Source organism: Triticum aestivum, chromosome 3B, assembly GCF_018294505.1.
Source record: "Triticum aestivum cultivar Chinese Spring chromosome 3B, IWGSC CS RefSeq v2.1, whole genome shotgun sequence".
Lineage (NCBI taxonomy): Eukaryota > Viridiplantae > Streptophyta > Magnoliopsida > Poales > Poaceae > Triticum > Triticum aestivum.
Window position 1 is genome coordinate 216,399,350 of NC_057801.1, and position 20,798 is coordinate 216,420,147.

Here is a 20,798-nt window from a genome sequence, read left to right on the forward strand (position 1 = left end):
TTGAGGTTGGACAAGGAAGACAACATAATGAGTTATGTTTTCTTACATCTGAGATAAAGTATGTTGTCATGGATCCTCTACCGTGTTGAGCTTGCCTTTCCCCCTCATGCTAGCCAAATTCTCAGCACCAAGTAGAAATACTACTTGTGCTTCCAAATACCCTTAAACCAGTTTTGCCATGAGAGTCCACCATATCTACCTATGAATTGAGTAAGATCCTTCAAGTAAGTTGTCATCGGTGCAAGCAATAAAAATTGCTCTCTAAATATGCATGACTTATTAGTGCAGAGAAATAAGCTTTGTACGAACTTGTTGTGGACGTAATAAAAGCGACGGACTACATAATAAAGGTCCACATACAAGGGGCAATGTAAAGTGACGTTCTTTTTGCATTAAGATTTTGTGCATCAACCCTAAACGCGCATGACAACCTCTGCTTCCCTCTGCGAAGGGCCTATCTTTTATTATTATCCTCTACCTTATGCAGGAGTCACGGTGATCTTCACCTTTCCTTTTTCATTTTATCCTTTGGCAAGCTCAGCATGTTGGAAAGAACATGATATATATATATATATATATATATATATATATATATATCTAATTGGATGTGGGGGAGCATGAATTATTATTGTTGACATTACCCTTGAGGTAAAAGGTTGTGGGGCAAAACTATAAGCCCCTATCTTTCTCTGTGTCTGATTAAAACTTCGTAACCACAAGTATTGCGTGAGTGTTAGCAATTATGAAGGACTAAGTGATAGTTGAGTATGTGGACTTGCTTTTAAGCTGTGACATAAACTCTTTCCGATGTTATGATAAATTGCAATTGCTTCAATGACTGAGATTATAATTGTTGGTGCTCAATAAGGTTTCTGATTCATACTTTGGCTTTGTGAAAAGATCATCACTTGAACATAAGTAATCATATGACAAAATCTATATATGTTGTTGTTATGAAATAATCATGATGCCTTCATGTCCGTATTTTATTTTTATCGACGCCTCTACCTCTAAACATGAGGACATATTTATTGTTATCAGATTTTCGCTTGAGGACAAGCGAGGTCTAAGCTTGGGGGAGTTGATACGTCCATTCTGCATCATGCTTTTATATCAATACTTATTGCATTATGGGCTGTTATTTCACGTTATGTCACAATACTTATGGCTATTCTCTCTTATTTTACAAGGTTTACATGAAGAGGGAGAATGCCGGCAGCTGGAATTCTGGGCTGGAAAAGGAGCAAATATTGGAGGCCTATTATGCGCAACTCCAAAAGTCCTGAAACTCCACGGAATATCTTAAAATAAAGAAAGAAAAATCGTCGCCAAAGATGAAGGCCAGGGGGCCCATACCCTGCTCACGAGGGTGGGGGGCGCGCCCCCTACCTCGTGGGCCCCCTGGTGGCTCTCCGACGCCCATCTTCTCGTATATGAAGTCTTTCGATGAGAAAAAAATAGAAGGCAACCTTTCGGGACGAGACTCCGCCGCCATGAGGCGGAACCTTGGCGGAACCAATCTAGGGCTCCGGCAGAGCTGTTCTGCCGGGGACACTTCCCTCCGGGAGGGGGAAATCATCACCATCGTCATCACCAACGCTCCTCTCATCGGAAGAGGGCAATCTCCATCAACATCTTCACCAGCACCATCTCATCTCCAAACCCTAGTTCATCTCTTGTATCCAATTCTTGTCTCCAAGTCCTGGATTGGTGCTAGTAGGTTGCTAGTAGTGTTGATTACTCCTTGTAGTTGATGCTAGTTGGTTTATTTGGTGGAAGATCATATGTTCAGACCCTTTATGCACATTATTACCCCTCTGATTATGAACATGAATATGCTTTGTGAGTAGTTACGTTTGTTCCTAAGGACAAGGGAGAAGTCTTGCTATTAGTAGTCATGTAAATTTGGTATTCGTTCGATATTTTGATAAGATGTATGTTGTCTAACCTCTAGTGGTGTTATGTGAACGTCGACTACATAACACTTCACCATTATTTGGGCCTAGAGGAAGGCATTGGGAAGTAATAAGTAGATGATGGGTTGCTAGAGTGACAGAAGCTTAAACCCTAGTTTATGCGTTGCTTCGTAAGGGACTGATTTGGATCCATATATTTCATGCTATGGTTAGGTTTACCTTAATACTTTTGTTGTAGTTGCGGATGCTTGCAATAGAGGTTAATCATAAGTGGGATGCTTGTTCAAGTAAGAACAGCACCCAAGCACCGGTCCACCCACATATCAAATTATCAAAGTACCGAACGCGAATCATATGAGCGTGATGAAAACTAGCTTGACGGAGCGCTTTTCCTATTATAAGAGTTTTTCCAGGCTTGTCCTTTGCTACAAAAAGGATTGGGCCACCTTGCTGCATTGTATTTACTTTTGTTACTTGTTGCTCGCTACAATTTATCCTATCACGAAACTATCTGTTACCACTTATTTCAGTACTTGCAGAGAATACCTTGCTGAAAACCGCTTATCATTTCCTTCTGCTCCTCGTTGGGTTCGACACTCTTACTTATCGAAAGGACTAAGATAGATCCCCTGTACTTGTGGGTCATCAGCGCCGCTCCAACAGCGTGCAAAAAATGCAGCCCGCGTGACTCGCCTGGGAATTGCATATATGGCATTTTGGACACAAAATGAATTTGAAACATTCAAAATGAAATGAACATGACATATAAAATTTCACACAAACAAGTTGATGAATAAAAGTTCATGCCCACAAGTTCAAAATCATGCCCACAAGTTCATCCAACCAAGTTCAAAATGCAAACCAAGTTCAAGACACAAATGAAAGACACATCAATCCTCTTCCTCGTCTTTGTCCTAATCTTCCGAAGACGATTCTTCCGCCTCTGAAAATGAATCTTCCTCCCTCTCCTCATCATGCACCACATCACGTGAAGCTCCGACGGTGTTGGCAAGATCTTCAACGGCATCTTTATTGGAATGTGTGTGAGAATGCACATCGAAAGACATTCCGCCCATGGCGGCCGGAGGTGCACCCATGCCTCCCATGAGAGAAGCAAAACTCATGCCTCCCATGGCGGCCATAGCGTTGGGGGGGGGGGGTGCTCCAAAGACACCCATGCCTCCCATGGCGGCCGGAGATGCACCCATGCCTCCCATGGCACCTAAACCGCCCATGGTACCTCCAAAGCCACCCATGCCACCCATGGCGCCAAGGCCACCGCCACCCATGGCGCCAAGGCCACCGCCAATGCCACCGCCACCCATTGCGCGAATCATGGCTCTTTTTTGGATCAACACTTCTTCACGGAAAAGATTGACAAACTCCTTTTGCGCCTCATTTAGGTTAGATGTGTCCAAGAAGAACAAGTGCTTCTCCCATTCCAACAACTTGGCTCGCTCCTCCATGGCCAACTTCCTCTCATCCAATGCCACTTTCCTCTCCTCGGCGGCCACCCTCCTCTCCTCGGCCTCCAACCTCCTCTCCTCGGCCGCGGCATCTTGGTTCCTTGCCATTTTCCTCACCTTGTTGGCTTCTTTTCTTGCCTTCACAATAGCTTCCATAGCATTTTTGAGCTCATCATCTCCTTTCCTCTTCTTCTTTTCGGTTTTGTCTTTCTTGCACCCATCCCGCCGTTTTGGCTTCGAGTATGAAACCGAGTTGGGTGTGGGGCTTCTCTTGCCTTCATCACTTGATGCATCATCCTCCTCCTCATCATCATCATCATTCAACTCAATTGTTCGCTTGCGTTTGTTGCTCAAATGCAAATCATCCAAATCTTCACGCTTCTTCCATTTCTCATCATCCTTCAACAATTTGTAGCAATGAGGCAAGGTAAAGACCCTTCCTTTCTTGATCTTCCCCTTCTTGGTTTTCCTCTCCTCTTCTTTGAACAAGTTTTGTGCAATGTTGTACTACAAGAAAACAAAGCAAGTTAGCACTTCGAACACCGACAACAAGTATGATGAACATGTATGAAATGTCACTTACTCTATCGTCCTCATTTGTGCCACTTGGGTTCAACTTGTCAACCGCCCTTTGTGCGGCCGCCCACTTTTGACAATCCGAGTTGATTGTCGACCATCGGGACTGAAGTGATCTCTCGGAGCGGTCAATTCCACTCACGTTGTGAGCATCAAAGTGTTCTTTCATCCGCCCCCAATAAGCATATCTACTTTGATCACCTCCAACGGATGGATCCCTCGACACTTGCAACCAAGTTTTGCATAGTAAGATGTCATCGGTGTTGGTGTAATTGCCCGCTCTTCCTTTCGGCGTGTCGACAATGCCCTCACCCTCCTCATCCACCTCGAACTCATGGTCTTTGAAATGGATGTCATTGGTTTGAGACCAATGCGAATTGTTGGAGCCAACACCCATAGTTGACATGTATGCATCATCGTTGAGACTACAAAGTTTTTTGAACAATGCAAATAAGCTATCTATATGAATGCATTGAAAAAATAACAAGAAAAGAAAAGTTGGAAAAAATTTCTACCTTGGGGGCATTTCGTCGAACATGTTGTGCGCGTCGGCCGCCGGCTCAACGAATGAGCTCGCCGGCGCTTCGGTAGCCGCCGCGCCTGTCGCACGCCCTGCAAGCTTCTTCCTCATCGCCTTCGAGGTGCCGGAGCCGTCCGCCGCCTTGTTCTTCTTCGCCGATGTCTTGCCCTTCTTTGGCCGCTCTGCAATGGGGAGCTTCGAGGAGGGGGCGGCGGCTCGGGCCGGCGCCGGCGCGACGCCACCGGCCGCCGAGGTCATCCGCGGCGGCATGAAGAGGCCACGCGCGAGGCCGATGGTTGGCGGAGCTCCGGCGGAGGCGAGGCCAACGCCCCCCGCGCTAGGGTTTGCGGCGGCGGCGGCAGCGGAGGAGGGGTCGCGGCTATAGGATGGGGTGAGCGGGGTGCCGGCGCGTGCGTCCATGGGTGCAGTTCGTCTGCCCCGGCGCGCGCGGGGCGTAGGAGGCGGAGAGGAGAGAGTGCGGCGCGAGCACTCAAGTGTGCCGCGCGCGGAAGCGGGCGCCCCAAATACACAGCGCGAGATAGCGAAACCGACCGCGCGCCCAACTCCTTATACCGCACACGCGGTTATTGCGCGCCCGCTGGAGCCACCCGCCGGGTTGCGCACGCGCTAAAATGGCCAAATTTGCGACGCGACACTTGTTTAGCGCGACTGTTGGAGATGCTCTAAGGCAAGCTCGACGGTACCACGTGCATTGTCCCATCGATGCTTGTGCGTGTTGGCAAGCAAGCCCGCCGCGCCAAGGTGGCAATCTTCTTTTGACTCTGAATATGTTTACGGTCTGCAGTTCTATGTCCAAGTTAACTACAACTTACAACATGTGCTATTACAATTAATGTGCATCCTCACATGATGAACCATGCATATTTCTTTGACATGCACTATTACATTTTTTTGGTTGATATTAATGTAGTTGGGCGATGTTTTTGAATAGCTACCGAGCGCGCTGAACTAATCGAAGAGCCTCCAACAAAGAAACCAAGGCTTGAAGAGCCTCCGACATGACACATGTTATGTCTTGGCATGCTGCCACGATGGAACCCCTCTGTGATGAACTATATATTTTTGTATATGGTATAACAACATGCCGCCTATGAAGGCCGGATGAATGAGCTCCACTAGTTCTCGTCCAGACAAAATTAATAAAGGATAAATTATAGATGCTTGTTGATGTTGAACTAAGAATTATTCTTGTTCATAATTATCACTCTTCTGTATTATTTATTTTCACTAAACAAGTGGCTTCATTGTTCATCTAACACTTTTGAAGATCTCTATGAAAACGAATATGCGACAGATAGCGAGAATGGTTTTTCTACCATGCTCGGGATATCCCATGCATGCAGAGTGCCCACTGTACTATCTATGATAATCACACCACCCTATGACCCCACCTAGATTCTTTCTTTCCTCGTATTAATCCATACATTTTAAGTTGAGTCCAAAATTTTAAAACCACGTAGCTTTTGAATGAAAATTTTGATCTCTGATTTGTTTACATATTTGGAGTCCTGTTAAGAGATGTTTTAAACAAGATTAATCATGAATATGTTTCAATAATTTTTTAAATACGATTTTTGATCAAAACTATATACAATGTTGTAGATTGCATCATTGTGTTTCTCAATAGAAACAAATTGCCATGAAAAAAGTTTCGCAAACTATATAATAGAGTTTCACACCATGTTTCATGGAGTTTTACCATCTTTCATCAGATTTCATTATGTTTCAAATATTAAATTTTAAAAATTATCAAAATATATTCAAGAGGGATCTTGTTTAGAAGTCCTCGTCAGCAGGAACATAAATATTAAAACGAAAGCTAAATCGGGCTTTTTGTTTATAAGATAAAGTGATTTCAAACTTCGAACTGACATGAAAAAGCATGGGTTTGTGGTCTGTGGGCCGGATGGCAGAGAGTAGATGCATAGACCATATGATTAAGTGACATGATATGACTAGATGGGTGAAATACAGATAGAAGAGATGTGCCTGCATCTCCATCTAAATCAAATGGCTGACCCATGCACGGGAATTGCTTTTCTTAAAGGATAGCTATGTCTGATTCTAGATTGCTCTATTCTGCATATAGTAAAATGAAGAGCATATATAAATTATTATTTGAAGAGTTTGTACATGGTTTGTTTCGTCAAACATCGTTGGCAACGACCGTATTATGCTAGTCCATATAGAATCTCAGACTCATGTCGTGGCTCGTTCAGTTGCTACACACTAACAGCACACGGCTCCCATTGACGCACGCAAAGAAGCACTTCCCCTGCATCGGTCCTGGCACCGACACCACACCTCCTCTGGCCGCCACCCGCTGGCCGCAGTGCGCAGTAGCAGAAGCACGCCACAGACGAGCCACCGCAGGTGCTTACGTGAGGCTGCGGCGGCTGCTGCTGCCGGATGGGCGGCGGCGCCAGCGCTGAGGAGCCACCGAAAGGGCTTATGTGAGGCGGCTGCTGCTGGATCGGCCGTGGCAGCGCCAGCGAGCCAGTAATGCTCATCTTGACCCCGCGCAGCATGAGCTCGACAAGAAGCCGCGCCGTGTTGCGCGCGTCGTCCAGCCCGCAGTGCAGGCGGCCCTCCCAGTCCAGTCCCGCCGCCCGGACCGCCTCCTGCAGGTTGACCCGCCCTCCGCCGCCGAGCGCCGCCTGGAAGGGGACCCTCAGGTTGATCCAGCGATCGAAGTAGGAGGGCTTCTCGATGCCCTTAAGCGGCACTCGAACTTGAGCATGGTGCGGCAATCCCAGTCTCCCCATGTAACGACCGCCAAGCGGCCGCCGGATCGCTTGGTCCCTGCCCCCGTCGTCGCCGCCCTCAGCCAGGCGTCGTGCAGCCGGAGCGCCTGGCCGAGATCCACGCCGCCGTCGACGTCCTCCTGCTGGATGCCGGTGAGGTCCCTGCAGAACTGGGTCAGCACAGGGTGGTGCTTCGGGCGGATGTAGCGGCGAAACGCGGACTCGAGGCGGCCGGTGGCGGCGTCGACGAGGACCGCGGGGAACTCGATGATCTCCTGCGGGTAGATCCGCGCGTCTTTCTGGCACGTCGCCTCGAAGTCCACTACCAAGAAGTAGTCGAAATCTTGCTGCAGTTCATGGCCCTGCCCCTGTGCGTACGGCACTGTGCACGCCGCCATGTCCGCCGCGTGCTCTGAGCAGGAGCGGATCGCCTCGCAAACTCGAGACCGGGGAAACTCGGGATTGAATCAGTATGCGGAAGTAAAAACCAGGGCGGCGATCTCCGCCTCTTAAAGCCACGCACCGGAGTAAACACTGTAGGAGGCGAAATCGGATTCATTTTGTTTTCGTAATCGTGCGTGCAGGCACACCCGGATCCCAGGCGGACCTGGCAACCGACCTCGTGATGAGCTTCTGCGCTTTGGTAAGAACAGTTAAGCATATAACATACCAAAGGCTGTGGTTGGCGGGGAAAAAAAGGACTGCCACGCACGCTGCCCGTTCGGTTCCGCTCCACTCTCCGGAGTGGAGCTCCCCCGCCCCGCACGTATTCGGTGCTGGCAGTTCGAGTTCAATTCACAGCGTTATTTACCAACCGTTTGGTTTCGGTTTCGGACTTGCTTCCAACTTCCCAGTTCGCACACGCACCTACGAAGGGCGCTACGTAGGAACAACCGGCTGGAGGAGCCGGAGATCGATCAATGGAGGCGGATGACCGCGACGACGACGGCTGGCAGTGCCGGCCGCTGGGGCTCCTGATCGGCCTGCCGTTCGCCGCCCTCGCGTTAGTGCTCTCGCTCGCCGGCGCCGTCGTCTGGATCCTCGGGTGCGTGCGCGTCTCTTCCTGGCTACTCCCTCGACCCTCATGCATGCCAGCCCGAACTTCTGGGTGCTTGCGACATTGGCTTAGACTTTGGTTTCTCTGCGTCGACTTTTGTCACCACCATAACGTGAGTGTGTCTCTGAACTCCTTTTTCTCTTTGTAGGTCGGCGCTGAGCTGCGTGTGCCCGTGCTGCGTGTGCTGCGCGGCGGCGGCGAACCTGGCGGTGGGCCTCGTCCAGATGCCCGTCAAGGTCATCCGCTGGTTTATCAGGCAGATCCCCTGCTAGGCTCGTCAATTGTCCTTCTGGAGTAGTAAATGTTGTTATCTTCTTTTCAGTTTTATATGCATGCTTGCTGAACGAGAGGCCAGAGATATGATATCATCGTGTTTCTGCTTCCCACGTCTCACCTAATAAATAAAGCGACGCCGTAGAGGCAAAACATGTTCTTTCTCGAGACAGTTTAGGACGATGCTTTTCATGACCCTGACACAACTTATGTATGTACATTTTGATAACAAGTATTTTCGGACGGAGGAAGTATGTATCTTGAAAAATCGATGACTATGTTATGTAGATTCGTATATGAATCTGGATGGTTAAAAGGGGAAACGAACTAGTATCTACCTTCAAAAATCGATGACTATGTTCTGTAGATTCCTATATGAATCTGGATGGTTAAAAGGGGAAATGAACGATTGCAAAAGTTAACATGAGCTCCGGTCTTTTAGGGTGCAACACATTTTGTAGTCTTGGCATCTATAACCGGACCTCTCAAACGTCTAATCAGGCAACTTGGTCACTGTCCGGACAGGTGAAAGGAGGACAAAAGTCACCCAACCACAACCCTCACTTTGTGCGGACATGTCCCATAAATCCACAAATCCCTATACCCAACTCATATGTGTGGAGGATATGGGATGTTCGGTAGCCCTTCATGTAGGATGCGGCCTACCTCGTACCACTTTTGTCTTTCTTTCTTCATGCCCATCAATCATATGCATTTGACTGGACAATTAGGAAGGTTGTAGAGGAGATGGTTGCATGCATGCATAAATGAAGACTCAAAACGGACACGTCCGGTCACTGACGGTGCACATCCACGGATGTTTGGGGATCAAAATTAACCAATCATGGTTATATATACTCTTACAATCTTTGGGTTGGCCTCAAGAGGTCCACCTTGACGAGGCGGTGTTGATGAAATTAAACACATTAAGGCGTGGTAGAAAGGTGGCCAACCAGCTATGTCACGTGGCGCATACTGGTTGGCCGTGGTGAAAAAGTTTTTGATTTTTTTAGATTGTTTTTTTATGAAAGTTAGGCTTTTTTATTTTTTGGATAAAAGTTTTTCTAGACTTTTTCTTTTCTTTTGATGGACATGATGTCCACTGAGAATGTTTTTTTAAATTTAAAATGAAGATGTGCACAACTTTCTCTTAAGCGGCCCGCTAATGCAGGCCCCAACCACTGGTTACTTGGAAGCTATTTCGCATAGAAGGCCCAGCTAGAGGATTTGGCGGCCTCTCACATGAAGCCGGCTGTTTGGAACAACTGGGAACCATCGAAGCACAATTTTTTTGCGTGACCCATCGTAACAGGACTGGGTGTAGATGACCAACATGTTGCAAAGGAGAGGATGGCTAAATTGAGGGCTACCCCAGTTATGCAAAAGAGAGCCGGAGACCGCGGTCCACGTCATTTTAAGTGCAGATACACACCGTGCATTTAGGCGGAGATCAAAGCTCGGATGGGATTCATTCAGGTTAACACCGATGCATGGACAATTTCGGATCCGTTAAGGCTTGGTGGCACCACATGGTTAACGTCCACGCCAACGTTAAGAAAGACATCGCTTCCCTTGTCATGTTGGTATCATGGGTGATTTGGAACAAGAGAAATGCAAGGTTTTATAGAAATGTGTCAAGGCCGAGGCAACACTTTGAGGGTTGGCGGGTGCCAAGCGTTTGAGTTCTTTAATGTCGCAAGAGTAGACTAGATGCTCCAGACCGTCTTTTTGTCGGTCTTTGTTATATCTCTAAACCTGTCTTAATCAATGCGTTGAGGCAAAGATTTTGCCTTTGTCTCGACGAAGAAGGGGCATGGCGTTTTGGCTCCTGAGAGCATTTGCTCCCTGGTGAACAGCACCTTTAAAAAAGTGATAAACTGTTTTTTATTCTGAATTTTTTATGGATATTTGTGTTGTGTCGCAAGCAGGCTTGACAAATTTCATGTGAAGCCAAGCATTATTGTGTCGTCGGTGAAAAAAACACAAATTTAGTATGACATTTTTGGGTAACATTTGATGCTCAATTTGTTTTTTTACAAGCCAAAATGTTTAACCTTTTGCCTAAAACTTTGCAAGTAGCATTTGGGTGTGATTATAAATACATAAAAGAATGTTGGATTTTTTTTGACATTTTAAAAATTATTTTTCGCGCACAGGAGCATGTGCTCACGGGAGCCAAATTGAATTTCAGATGAGTAAGGCCCTTTTGGAACAACGATATTTTACATGAACTTAATAGGAATAGAATCGTACATGAAACTTTTTAGTGCTGCCCTTTGGATTGTATGTTTAGTTCTGAAATTTCCTATCAGATCCTTTACTCCATATTTTTGAGGATTCTAACATTTTTCTAAAACTCCATGTTTTCGATTTGCCTTGCATCTTCTTTCTCTCTCCTAGAAAACATTTTGATGCGGAGCATCCTACGGACATCACCATGTCAAGAGTCTGTTTGGCAAGTGACACATGCCACATCTACTTCACATACACAAAGGTGAATCATCTCCTTTACACGTGCTCACTTGACCCCTTCGAGGATAATATACTACTTGACACTCCACTCATGTGCATGCATAGGTATTGCCGGAGCTTCACGGACGACGAGGAGGAGTGCAAGCGCCAAGGAACACCTACACCATCTGCGGGGGAAGTGTGGAAGCGAAGACGGAAGAAGAAGGAGCTGCGGAGTCTACAGCGACCGGACGACCGGAAGCCACCGGACGTCCGACCCTCTTCAGCGCATGGACGACCGGCGTCCACCAGGCGTCCGGCACGCCCACACCCAAGCCAGCCAGAAGTACCCCGGGCGACTCGTGCTACAGCCGCCGGATGACTGACGAACACCGGACGTCCGACAAGTCCCAGGCACCGGACGTCCGACACTTACTGGAAATCTGGTGCCACCTATCCCGAAGCAAAACGACGGACTTCCAACACCCGCCGGACGTCCGGTCCCTCACGAGCCGACGGACGTCCGACAATGACCAGAAGTCTGGTAACTGCCAGTGCGCAGCTGCGGGCCTTTGGCCTTGTATCCCTTCCCACTTACCCTTTCGCCCACTTAGACTATAAATACCCCCTACCTCCTCTTAGCTAGGGTTAGCAAATATGATAGCTCATTTGTATGTGAGCTTTTCTCCTACCTATCTCTACTCTTGAGAGAGAGAGAGACCACTACTCCATTGGAGGCCAAGACCTCCATCTAGGAGAAGATCCTGCAGGATATTGATAACCCACAAGTATAGGGGATTGTTTGTATCTTTCTTCCATAAATAAGAGTGTCGAACCCAACGAGGAGCTAAAGGCAGAACAAATATTCCCTCAAGTTCTATCGACCATCGATACAACTCTACGCAAACTTGACGTTTGCTTTACCTAGAACAAGTATGAAACTAGAAGTACTTTGTAGGTGTAGTAGGAAAGGTTTGCAAGATAATAAAGAACGGGAAGATAAAAGTTAGGTGATGTTAAATAAAAGTGCAAAAAGTAAATAAAGCGAGTGTGGAAAAGTGGTGGTAGGATTTGCGGAATTGTCCCTAGGCAATCGATAACAAGTACCGGTTATCATTCTTGTAATTTTATATGAGGGAGAGGCATGAGCTAACATACTTTCTCTACTTGGACCATATGCACTTATGCACTACAAAAAAATACACTTCGGTGATGATACGTGTTTGTCACAGTAGGTCGCATTTTTTGTCATGCTGTACATCCATGACGATTTTATGACAGAATCAAAATAGTCATACATGTGCTGTCGTAGAAGTGTTCCATGACATTACCAAAATTATCATCATCGCGCGTCACAGAAGTGCTTTCATCAAGGGTGACCGACACGTGGCATCCATCGTAACGGAACGCCGTTAAGCTATTAGGTCCGGTTTTGGATCCGATAACCCGTTAACATCCCAGACCAATGGGTATTTTCCACGTGTAAAATCATCATTGGCTGAAGGAAACAGGTGTCAGCTCCCCGTTGGCACAGGTGTCACTCATCCAATGGGCGAGATGCGCTTATGAAATGTTGACACGTGGACCGGCCCAAAAGTGGCCCATAAAGTTTAAATGGGCCAGCCCAACTAAAGGCCCACAAGATTTTGCGGTCCATAATGGGCCAGCCTAGCAAAAGTCCCATGAGATTTTGCAGACCATAATGGGCCGGGCCAGCTAAAGGCCCACAAGTTTTTGCAGGCCATAATAGGCCGACCCAGCTAAAGGCCCGCAAGATTTTGCATCCATAATGGGCCGGCCCAACTAAAGGACCACAAGACTTTGCGGACCATAATGGGCCGGCCCAGCTAAAGGCCGACGAGATTCTGCCGACCATAATGGGCCGACCCAGCTGAAGGCCCAAAAGATTTTGATGACACTAGTAGGCCGGCCCATTAACAGGCTGCCATGTTTTGGGCCAAATGTCGGCTCATATTTGATCCGGTCCATTAACAGCCTGCCACGTCCGGGCCTAATAAAGGCCCATATGAGATCCGGCCTGTTAAAAGCCTACCACGTTCTGGGCCAAATTACGGCCCAGATCAGGTCCGACCCTTTGAGAGGCTTTGGGCTAAATTATGGCCCATATCAGATTCGGCCCGTCAGCTGGACGCTATGCTTTTGGGCCCACTTGATAAAGGGCCATTTATTAATTCGGCCTGATATTAGTTTCGTCCTATTAAAGGCCCGTTTAACATTTCGGCCCTATATATATTTTGGCCTGTTAAAAGCCCGTCATATAGTTGGGCTTAACTACGACCCCGTTTGCATCCGGCCTGCTCACAACCAATAATCTGATTGGGCAAAATAAGGACCAGACAATTTTGGCCTGTTATAAGGCCATGATTTGATTGGCACAATCATGGGCCGGGGTCTATTTCGGCCTGCCGCCGGCCCGTGAGCTGTTCGGCACGTTTCAGGCCCAACCTACTTTTCAGCCTAAAAGCCCATTGAGTTTTCTTGGGAAAATAGGGCCAGCGGTTTACTCGGCCTATTAAAGGCCCGAATCTACTAGTGGGCCAGTTTACATTTAGGCCTGTTAACGGACCAAGATGATGGGGCCCATGATGCGGACCATACATAGTGATTTACATGACGGCCCGATTATGTACCGTAATTTTACAGTTTGGCTGGTTTACTGCGAAGACGGGATATAAATACAGTAAAATAACTACATCATCGTGAATAAGAAAAAAAACCTAGACTATACAATAAAGAAATTACGACATATTACATCCACTGGGTATCAAAGTTCGCCACTATGATAATAAAACACAAGCAGGCAGCAGATTACATACACTGGGCATCAAAGATCGCCAGCAGTGCAATTAAACATGCCGATAAAATAATATACAAAACCTACAACACTTCAATAGAGTTCAAGAAAGGTTAGCCCTGCTCGGGAGCTGTAGTGCAAGCAGCTGAGCAAGCTGATGAGACTGCACTTGTTTGACACTTATATCCTCCTCACTCTGAAAGATAAACAAGCAGACAGATGACAGGTTTTGCACATATAAGTATTAGTGCTGACAATTCATCACATTTCTTACTGACGAATAAAGTGACAAAGTTTAAAATAACATTAACACAATATGGTATTGTTCAGGCCAAGACATGGCAGGAAATGACATTGTGAAGGAGTTGGCAGCTTCACGACACCACTGGATTACAGATCAAGAACTCATAAGTATCAATGGTTAGTGTGCTGTCAATTTATCCCATTTCTGATTGGCAAAATAAGATCACTTGCTTTGTATAGTTTAATTTACATGGCATGAAGAAGGAACTTGGTTGTACAACTGAAAACTTAAATTGAGAAGGACAAACTTTTGTTTATGAACTACATAATAAACTTTAAACATGCAATTTGATGCAAACACCAAAAATAAACAGCCGTTGCAGTCATGCCTAACCAAATATACACAACAAAGTTTGAAGGCTTGAGAAGGACAAACTTACATTATTGCTGAAGGCAGGCTCTATAAAGCCCTTGTCCATTCTGATGGGGGGGGGGGGCAATTCAAGAAGTTTACCATAGAATCTTCTTCATAAGCATTGCCTTTATTCTACATTTCGTTAAGAGTAAATATAGATGTGACAATATAAGAAAAAAATGGAGAATATTTAAGATAAGATGAAGAGTGATGCTACATAACCAAGTAGCTATAAATGTAAGTACAGTGATACAGGCAAAAGGTACAGCCAAGAGCAATGCAGAGTTAAACTTCTTCAGTACCATCGGTGTTATCCAACCTTATGGTAAGAGTAAATATAGATCTTATGTGTAGAAAATGGAGGGCAAAGGAAAATAAGCCGCAGAGTGATGGTAAATGAACAACTACCTGTCAATATAAGTACACTGATAAAGAACAACAGGTACTTACAAGAACAATGCAGAGCTAAAAAATTTCATTGGCATTGGATATATTCTACACTAATGTAACCATTCATACAGATCAGATAATTTGGAGCGAACAATTGATAAGCAAGCTATCATGCATACTGCTGTCACATAATGAACCAGATATGTATGCAAGTACAGTGATACAGGACAACAGGTACTAACAAGAGCAAAGCAGCGGGCAGCATATTTGCGATATCCTGTCGTTCTTTTCAAAACAAAATTCTTTTTCGAGCAGATTTCTTGCAAAAAAGATCCATAAGGCACATGCGGAAAAGTAGAAGTTCAAATTGTCATGCGACATCATAGACAGTACCTCATCCTCGGAACGAGACCAGTGCATAACAAGGTTTTTCCATTCAATGTCTTCTAAATTTAGCATAGGAGACTTCACCGGAAATTCTTTTATAGACTTGCTGTCAAAGTGTGATTTCCTCAAGTAACACCGATACTGCTGCAATGCTTCCTTGAAAAGCGCAAGCAAGCTTTGCTCGTCATGACTATCCAGATTGACCCTCGCCTAGTTACAACAATGTAATGTAAATCATTGATGTGTTCAATCAGCAGAAAATAGGAAAATAATCACCATGAATAATAGCACTTACACGTAAGTGGAACAGGAAGATGTGAAAATGGTGTTTGTCTTCACTATAATCTTCACATGATGGGAATATATGCATGTAGTCCCTAACAACATTGAAAACATTGTCTTTTAAACTAGGAATAACTGGAATGGGGTTCCAATCTACAAGAATTGGCCATCTCTGGAGTTGGGATAGGTCTTCGGCCGGTGGACTTGCTGTACTTTTTGCTAGAGTGGGATTTTTCTGTGGTACGGCTGGTGCTATGGCAACTGAAATCGACATACCTTTTGCTGGAGTGTAGGTCCTGTGTGGTGGGGCTAGTGGTGTGGCCAGTGAAGTATGGGTATAGTCTGCTGGAGTCGGTCCTACATTTTGTGTCACTGGTTGTACATCCAATATAAGTGGGGTGCTGTCTGACTTCTCTGGCACAACCACGTTTTCCAAGGACTTTGCTGGTGCTCCTTCAGGTTCGGCAATCACCCTCTTCCTTTTTTATGTCTGATGCACAAGAACAACATTTGAGTGGAAAAACATGTGATGACCCACAAGTATAGGGGATCTATCATAGTCCTTTCGATAAGTAAGAGTGTCGAACCCAACGAGGAGCAGAAGGAAATGATAAGCGGTTTTCAGTAAGGTTTTCTCTGCAAGCACTGAAATAGTAGGTGATAGATAGTTTTGTGATAAGATAAATAGTAACGAGCAAAAAGTAAATAAAGTAAATAAAGAGCAGCAAGGTGTCCCAATCCTTTATGTAGCAAAGGATAAGCCTGGACAAATTCTAATAATGAAGAAGGAGCTCCCGAGGACACATTGGGAATTATCGTCAAGCTAGTTTTCATCACGTTCATAAGATTCGCGTTCGGTACTTTGATAATTTGATATGTGGGTGGACCGGTACTTGGGTACTTCCCTAACATGGACAAGCATCCCACTTATGATTAACCCCTATTGCAAGCATCCGCAACTACAAAAAGGAGTATTAAGGTAAACCTAACCACAACATTAAACATATGGGTCCATATCAACCCCTAACGAAGCAACGCATAAACTAGGGTTTAAGCTTCTGTCACTCTAGCAACCCATCATCTACTTATTACTTCCCTATGCCTTCCTCTAGGCCCAAATAATGGTGAAGTGTCATGTAGTCGACGTTCACATAACACCACTAGAGGAGAGACAACATACATCTCATCAAAATATCGAACGAATACCAAATTCACATGACTACTAATAGCAAGACTTCACCCATGTCCTCAGGAACAAACGTAACTACTCACAAAGCATATTCATGTTCATAATCAGAGGGGTAATAATATGCATAAAGGATCTGAACATATGATCTTCCACCAAGTAAACCAAATAGCATCAACTACAAGGAGTAATCAACACTACTAGCAACCCACAGGTACCAATTTGTGGTTTTGATACAAGATTGGATACAAGAGATGAACTAGGGTTTTCAGATGAGATGGTGCTGGTGAAGATGTTGATGGAGATTGACCCCCTCCCGATGAGAGGATCATTGGTGATGACGTTGGTGATGATTTCCCCCTCCCGGAGGGAAGTGTCCCCGGCAGAACAGCTCCGCCAGAGCCCTAGATTGATTCCGCCAAGGTTCCGCCTCGTGACGGCGGAGTTTCATCCCGTAAGCTTACCCATGATTTTTTCCAGGGGAAAACCCTTCATATAGCAGAAGATGGACGTCGGAGGCCCACCAGGGAGCCCAGGAGATAGGGGGCGCGCCTAGGGGGGGGCGCCCCCTGTCTCCTGGACAGGGTGTGGGCCCCCTGGCCTGTTTCTTTTGCCCAAAAATTCTTATTAAATCTACAAAGTTGTTTCGTGGAGTCTCTGGTCTTTTGGAGTTGTGCAGAATAGGTTTTCAACGTTTGCTCCTTTTCCAGCCAGAATTCCAGCTGCCGGCGTTCCCCCTCTTCATGGTAAACCTTGTAAAATAAGGGAGAATAGCCATAAGTATTGAGATATAATGTGTAATAACAGCCCATAATGCAATAAATATTGATATAAAAGCATGATGCAAAATGGACGTATCAACTCCCCCAAGCTTAGACCTCGCTTGTCCTCAAGCGGAAGCCGAAATCGAAAAATATGTCCACATGTTTAGAGATAGAGGTGTCGATAAAAATAAAATACGGACATGAGGGCATCATGATCATTCTAATAACAGCAACATATATGGATTTTGTCATATGATTTCCTATGTTCAAGTAATAAGCAATTCACAATGTCAAGTATGGTTCAAAAACTTCATTGGGAACTAACAAACTATAATCTCAGTCATTGAAGCAATTGCAATTTATCGTAACATCAGAAAGAGTCAATAATAGAGCTTTTCAGCAAGCTCACATACTCAACTATCTCGTAGTCCCCTATAATTGTTAACACTCACGCAATACTTGTGGTTATAGAGTTTCAGCCGGACACTGAGAAAGATAGGGGCTTATTGTGTTGCCTCCCAACATATTCACCTTTAGGTGATGTCAACAATAATAGCCTATGCCAACTTACATCCAATTGGATATATGTATCATGATCTTTCAAACACGAGGAGCTTGCCAAAGGATAAAATGAAAAAGGGAAAGGTGAGAATCACCTTGACTCAAGCATAAAGTAAAACATAAAGTAAAAGATAGGCCCTTCGCAGAGGGAAGCAGAGGTTGTCATGTGCGTTTAGGGTTGATGCACGAAATCTTAATGCAAAAGAACGTCACTTTATATTGCCCCTTGTATGTGGACCTTTATTATGCAATCCGTCGCTTTTATTACTTCCACAACAAGTTCGTACAAAGCTTATTTTCTCTGCACTAATAAGTCATACATATTTAGAGAGCAATTTTTATTGCTTGCACCGATGACAACTTACTTGAAGGATCTTACTCAATCCATAGGTAGGTATGGTGGACTCTCATGGCAAAACTGGGTTTAAGGATATTTGGAAGCACAAGTAGTATCTCTACTTGGTGCAAGGAATTTGGCTAGCATGAGGGGGAAAGGCAAGCTCAACATGTTTGGAAGGTCAATGACAATATACTTTAACTGAGATGTCGGAAAACATAAACCATTACGTTGTCTTCCTTGTCCAACGTCAACTCTTTTAGCATGTCATACTTAATGAGTGCTTCACAATCATAAAAGATGTCCAAGATAATATATTTATATGTGAACCCCTCTTTCCTTATCACTTCCTATTAATTGCAACGATGACCAAGGCTACGTTCATCAACTCTCAACAATTTTTATGCCTCATACTTTCTATGTGTGAAGTTATCACTATCCATAAGATCAATATGAACTCTTTTGTTCTTTCTACTTTTTCAAGATCATAGCAACATAGCAAAGCCCTTGACTCAACACTAATCTTTATTATAGATAGCACACGGACTCGATTACAAAAAGAGATCACAAAGAAAACTCAAAACTACTTGATATCAAAACTTCAACTACTAATAGATCAAGATACTACTAAAAGGATCGAACTAAATAAAGCGGTAAAGATAGGAGTGTGATGGTGATACGATACCGGGGCACCTCCCCCAAGCTTGGCAGTTGCCAAGGGGAGTGCCCATACCAATGTGATTATTCTTCGGAGGTGATGGAGGTGGTGATGATGACGGTGGATAATCGCACATCGAGCGTAAAAGCTCCTCCAACTTACGGATAATGCCCTTGAGCCCAGCAATATGATCTTTCAACAAAATATTCTCCTCTGTGAGGTACTTGTTCTGTATGCGGGCTAACTCAATCATCTTGAAAGCTTCAATCTCTGTTGGAGTGAAAAGGTTAGGTAAAGGTTGAGGGATGTCTTCTTCTTTCACCACCGGAGCTTGAGCCTCCATGGCCTTCTTGATCCCTTCATCCTTGTTGATCTCCTCTGGTTCCTCTCTTTTCAACTCTATCTTCAATAGCCAAGCATCCTTGTCTTCGTTGTTGGAGGAGGGATAAGTCATGGTGCTCTAAATCTGCAACGGAAACAACTCGAAACAAAAACAGAGGATATTTGCGTGATACGGTGGTCAAAACCTTCGGGAGTATATATAATGAATTTTTACCGACCAAAATACGTAACATACTAGAAAACAGAGTCCGGGAGGCACACAAGGTGCCCACGAGACAGGGGGCGCGCCCTACATAGGGGGGCGCGCCCTCCTCTCTCGTGGGAGCCTCGTGTCCCTTTCGGACTATTTCTTTCTTCCTAAAATCCTTAAATAATCCAAAACTGATAGAAATTGCCATTATAGTTGTTTTGGAGTCGGTTTACTTACCGTACCACATACCTATGCCTTTTCGGAGTCTGGAACATTCTGGAAAGTGTCTTTTATGTATTCCTCAGGGGTTATGGTTTCAGTAATATTAGTTTCAACATTGATAGGATTACCTGAAATATAATGTTTAATTCTTTGACCATTTACCACCCTCGGGTTTGTGCCTTCGAAGTTGTTGATTTTATAGCACCAGAATGATAGACCTCCTCGATAACGTAGGGACCTTCCCATTTGGAGAGAAGTTTTCCTGCAAAAAATCTTAAACGAGAGTTGAACAATAACACATAATCTCCTACGTTAAACTCACGCTTCTGTATCCTCTCATCATGCCAGCGTTTGACTTTTTCTTTGAAAAGCTTAGCATTCTCATATGCTTGGGTTCTCCATTCATCAAGTGAGCTAATATCAAATAACCTCTTCTCACCGGCAAGTTTGAAGTCATAATTGAGCTCTTTAATAGCCCAATATGCTTTATGTTCAAGTTCAAGAGGTAAATGACATGCTTTTCCATAAACCATCTTATATGGAGACATACCCATAGGATTTTTGTATGCAGTTCTATAGGCCCATAATGCATCATCAAGTTTTTTGGACCAATTCTTTCTAGATCTATTCACAGTCTTTTGCAAAATTAATTTGAGCTCTCTATTGCTCAACTCTACTTGACCACTAGACTGCGGGTGATAAGGAGATGCGATTCTATGATTGACATCATACTTAGCAAGCATCTTACGGAAAGCACCATGAATAAAGTGTGAACCACCATCAGTCATAAGATATCTAGGGACTCCAAACCTCGGAAAAATAACTTCTTTAAGCATTTTAATAGAAGTGTTATGATCAACACTACTAGTTGGAATAGCTTCTACCCACTTAGTAACGTAATCAACAGCAACTAAAATATGTGTATAACCATTGGAGGCAGGAAAAGGTCCCATATAATCAAAGCCCCAAACATCAAACGGTT

At 44.9% G+C, this 20,798-nt stretch overlaps 1 protein-coding gene and 1 pseudogene across 1 annotated transcript; one reads left to right on the top strand and one right to left on the bottom strand.

Moving 5' to 3' along the window:
* Positions 1-6,593: 6,593 nt before the first annotated feature.
* Positions 6,594-7,856, bottom strand: LOC123065245 (ERI1 exoribonuclease 2-like; annotated as a pseudogene).
* Position 7,857: 1 nt separating this feature from the next.
* Positions 7,858-8,786, top strand: LOC123065246 (signaling peptide TAXIMIN 2). The gene is made up of 2 exons (XM_044488587.1): positions 7,858-8,288; positions 8,449-8,786. The coding sequence occupies exons 1-2, from the start codon at positions 8,164-8,166 to the stop codon at positions 8,570-8,572; spliced, it is 249 nt and encodes an 82-aa protein (XP_044344522.1). The 5' UTR covers positions 7,858-8,163; the 3' UTR covers positions 8,573-8,786.
* Positions 8,787-20,798: the final 12,012 nt, after the last annotated feature.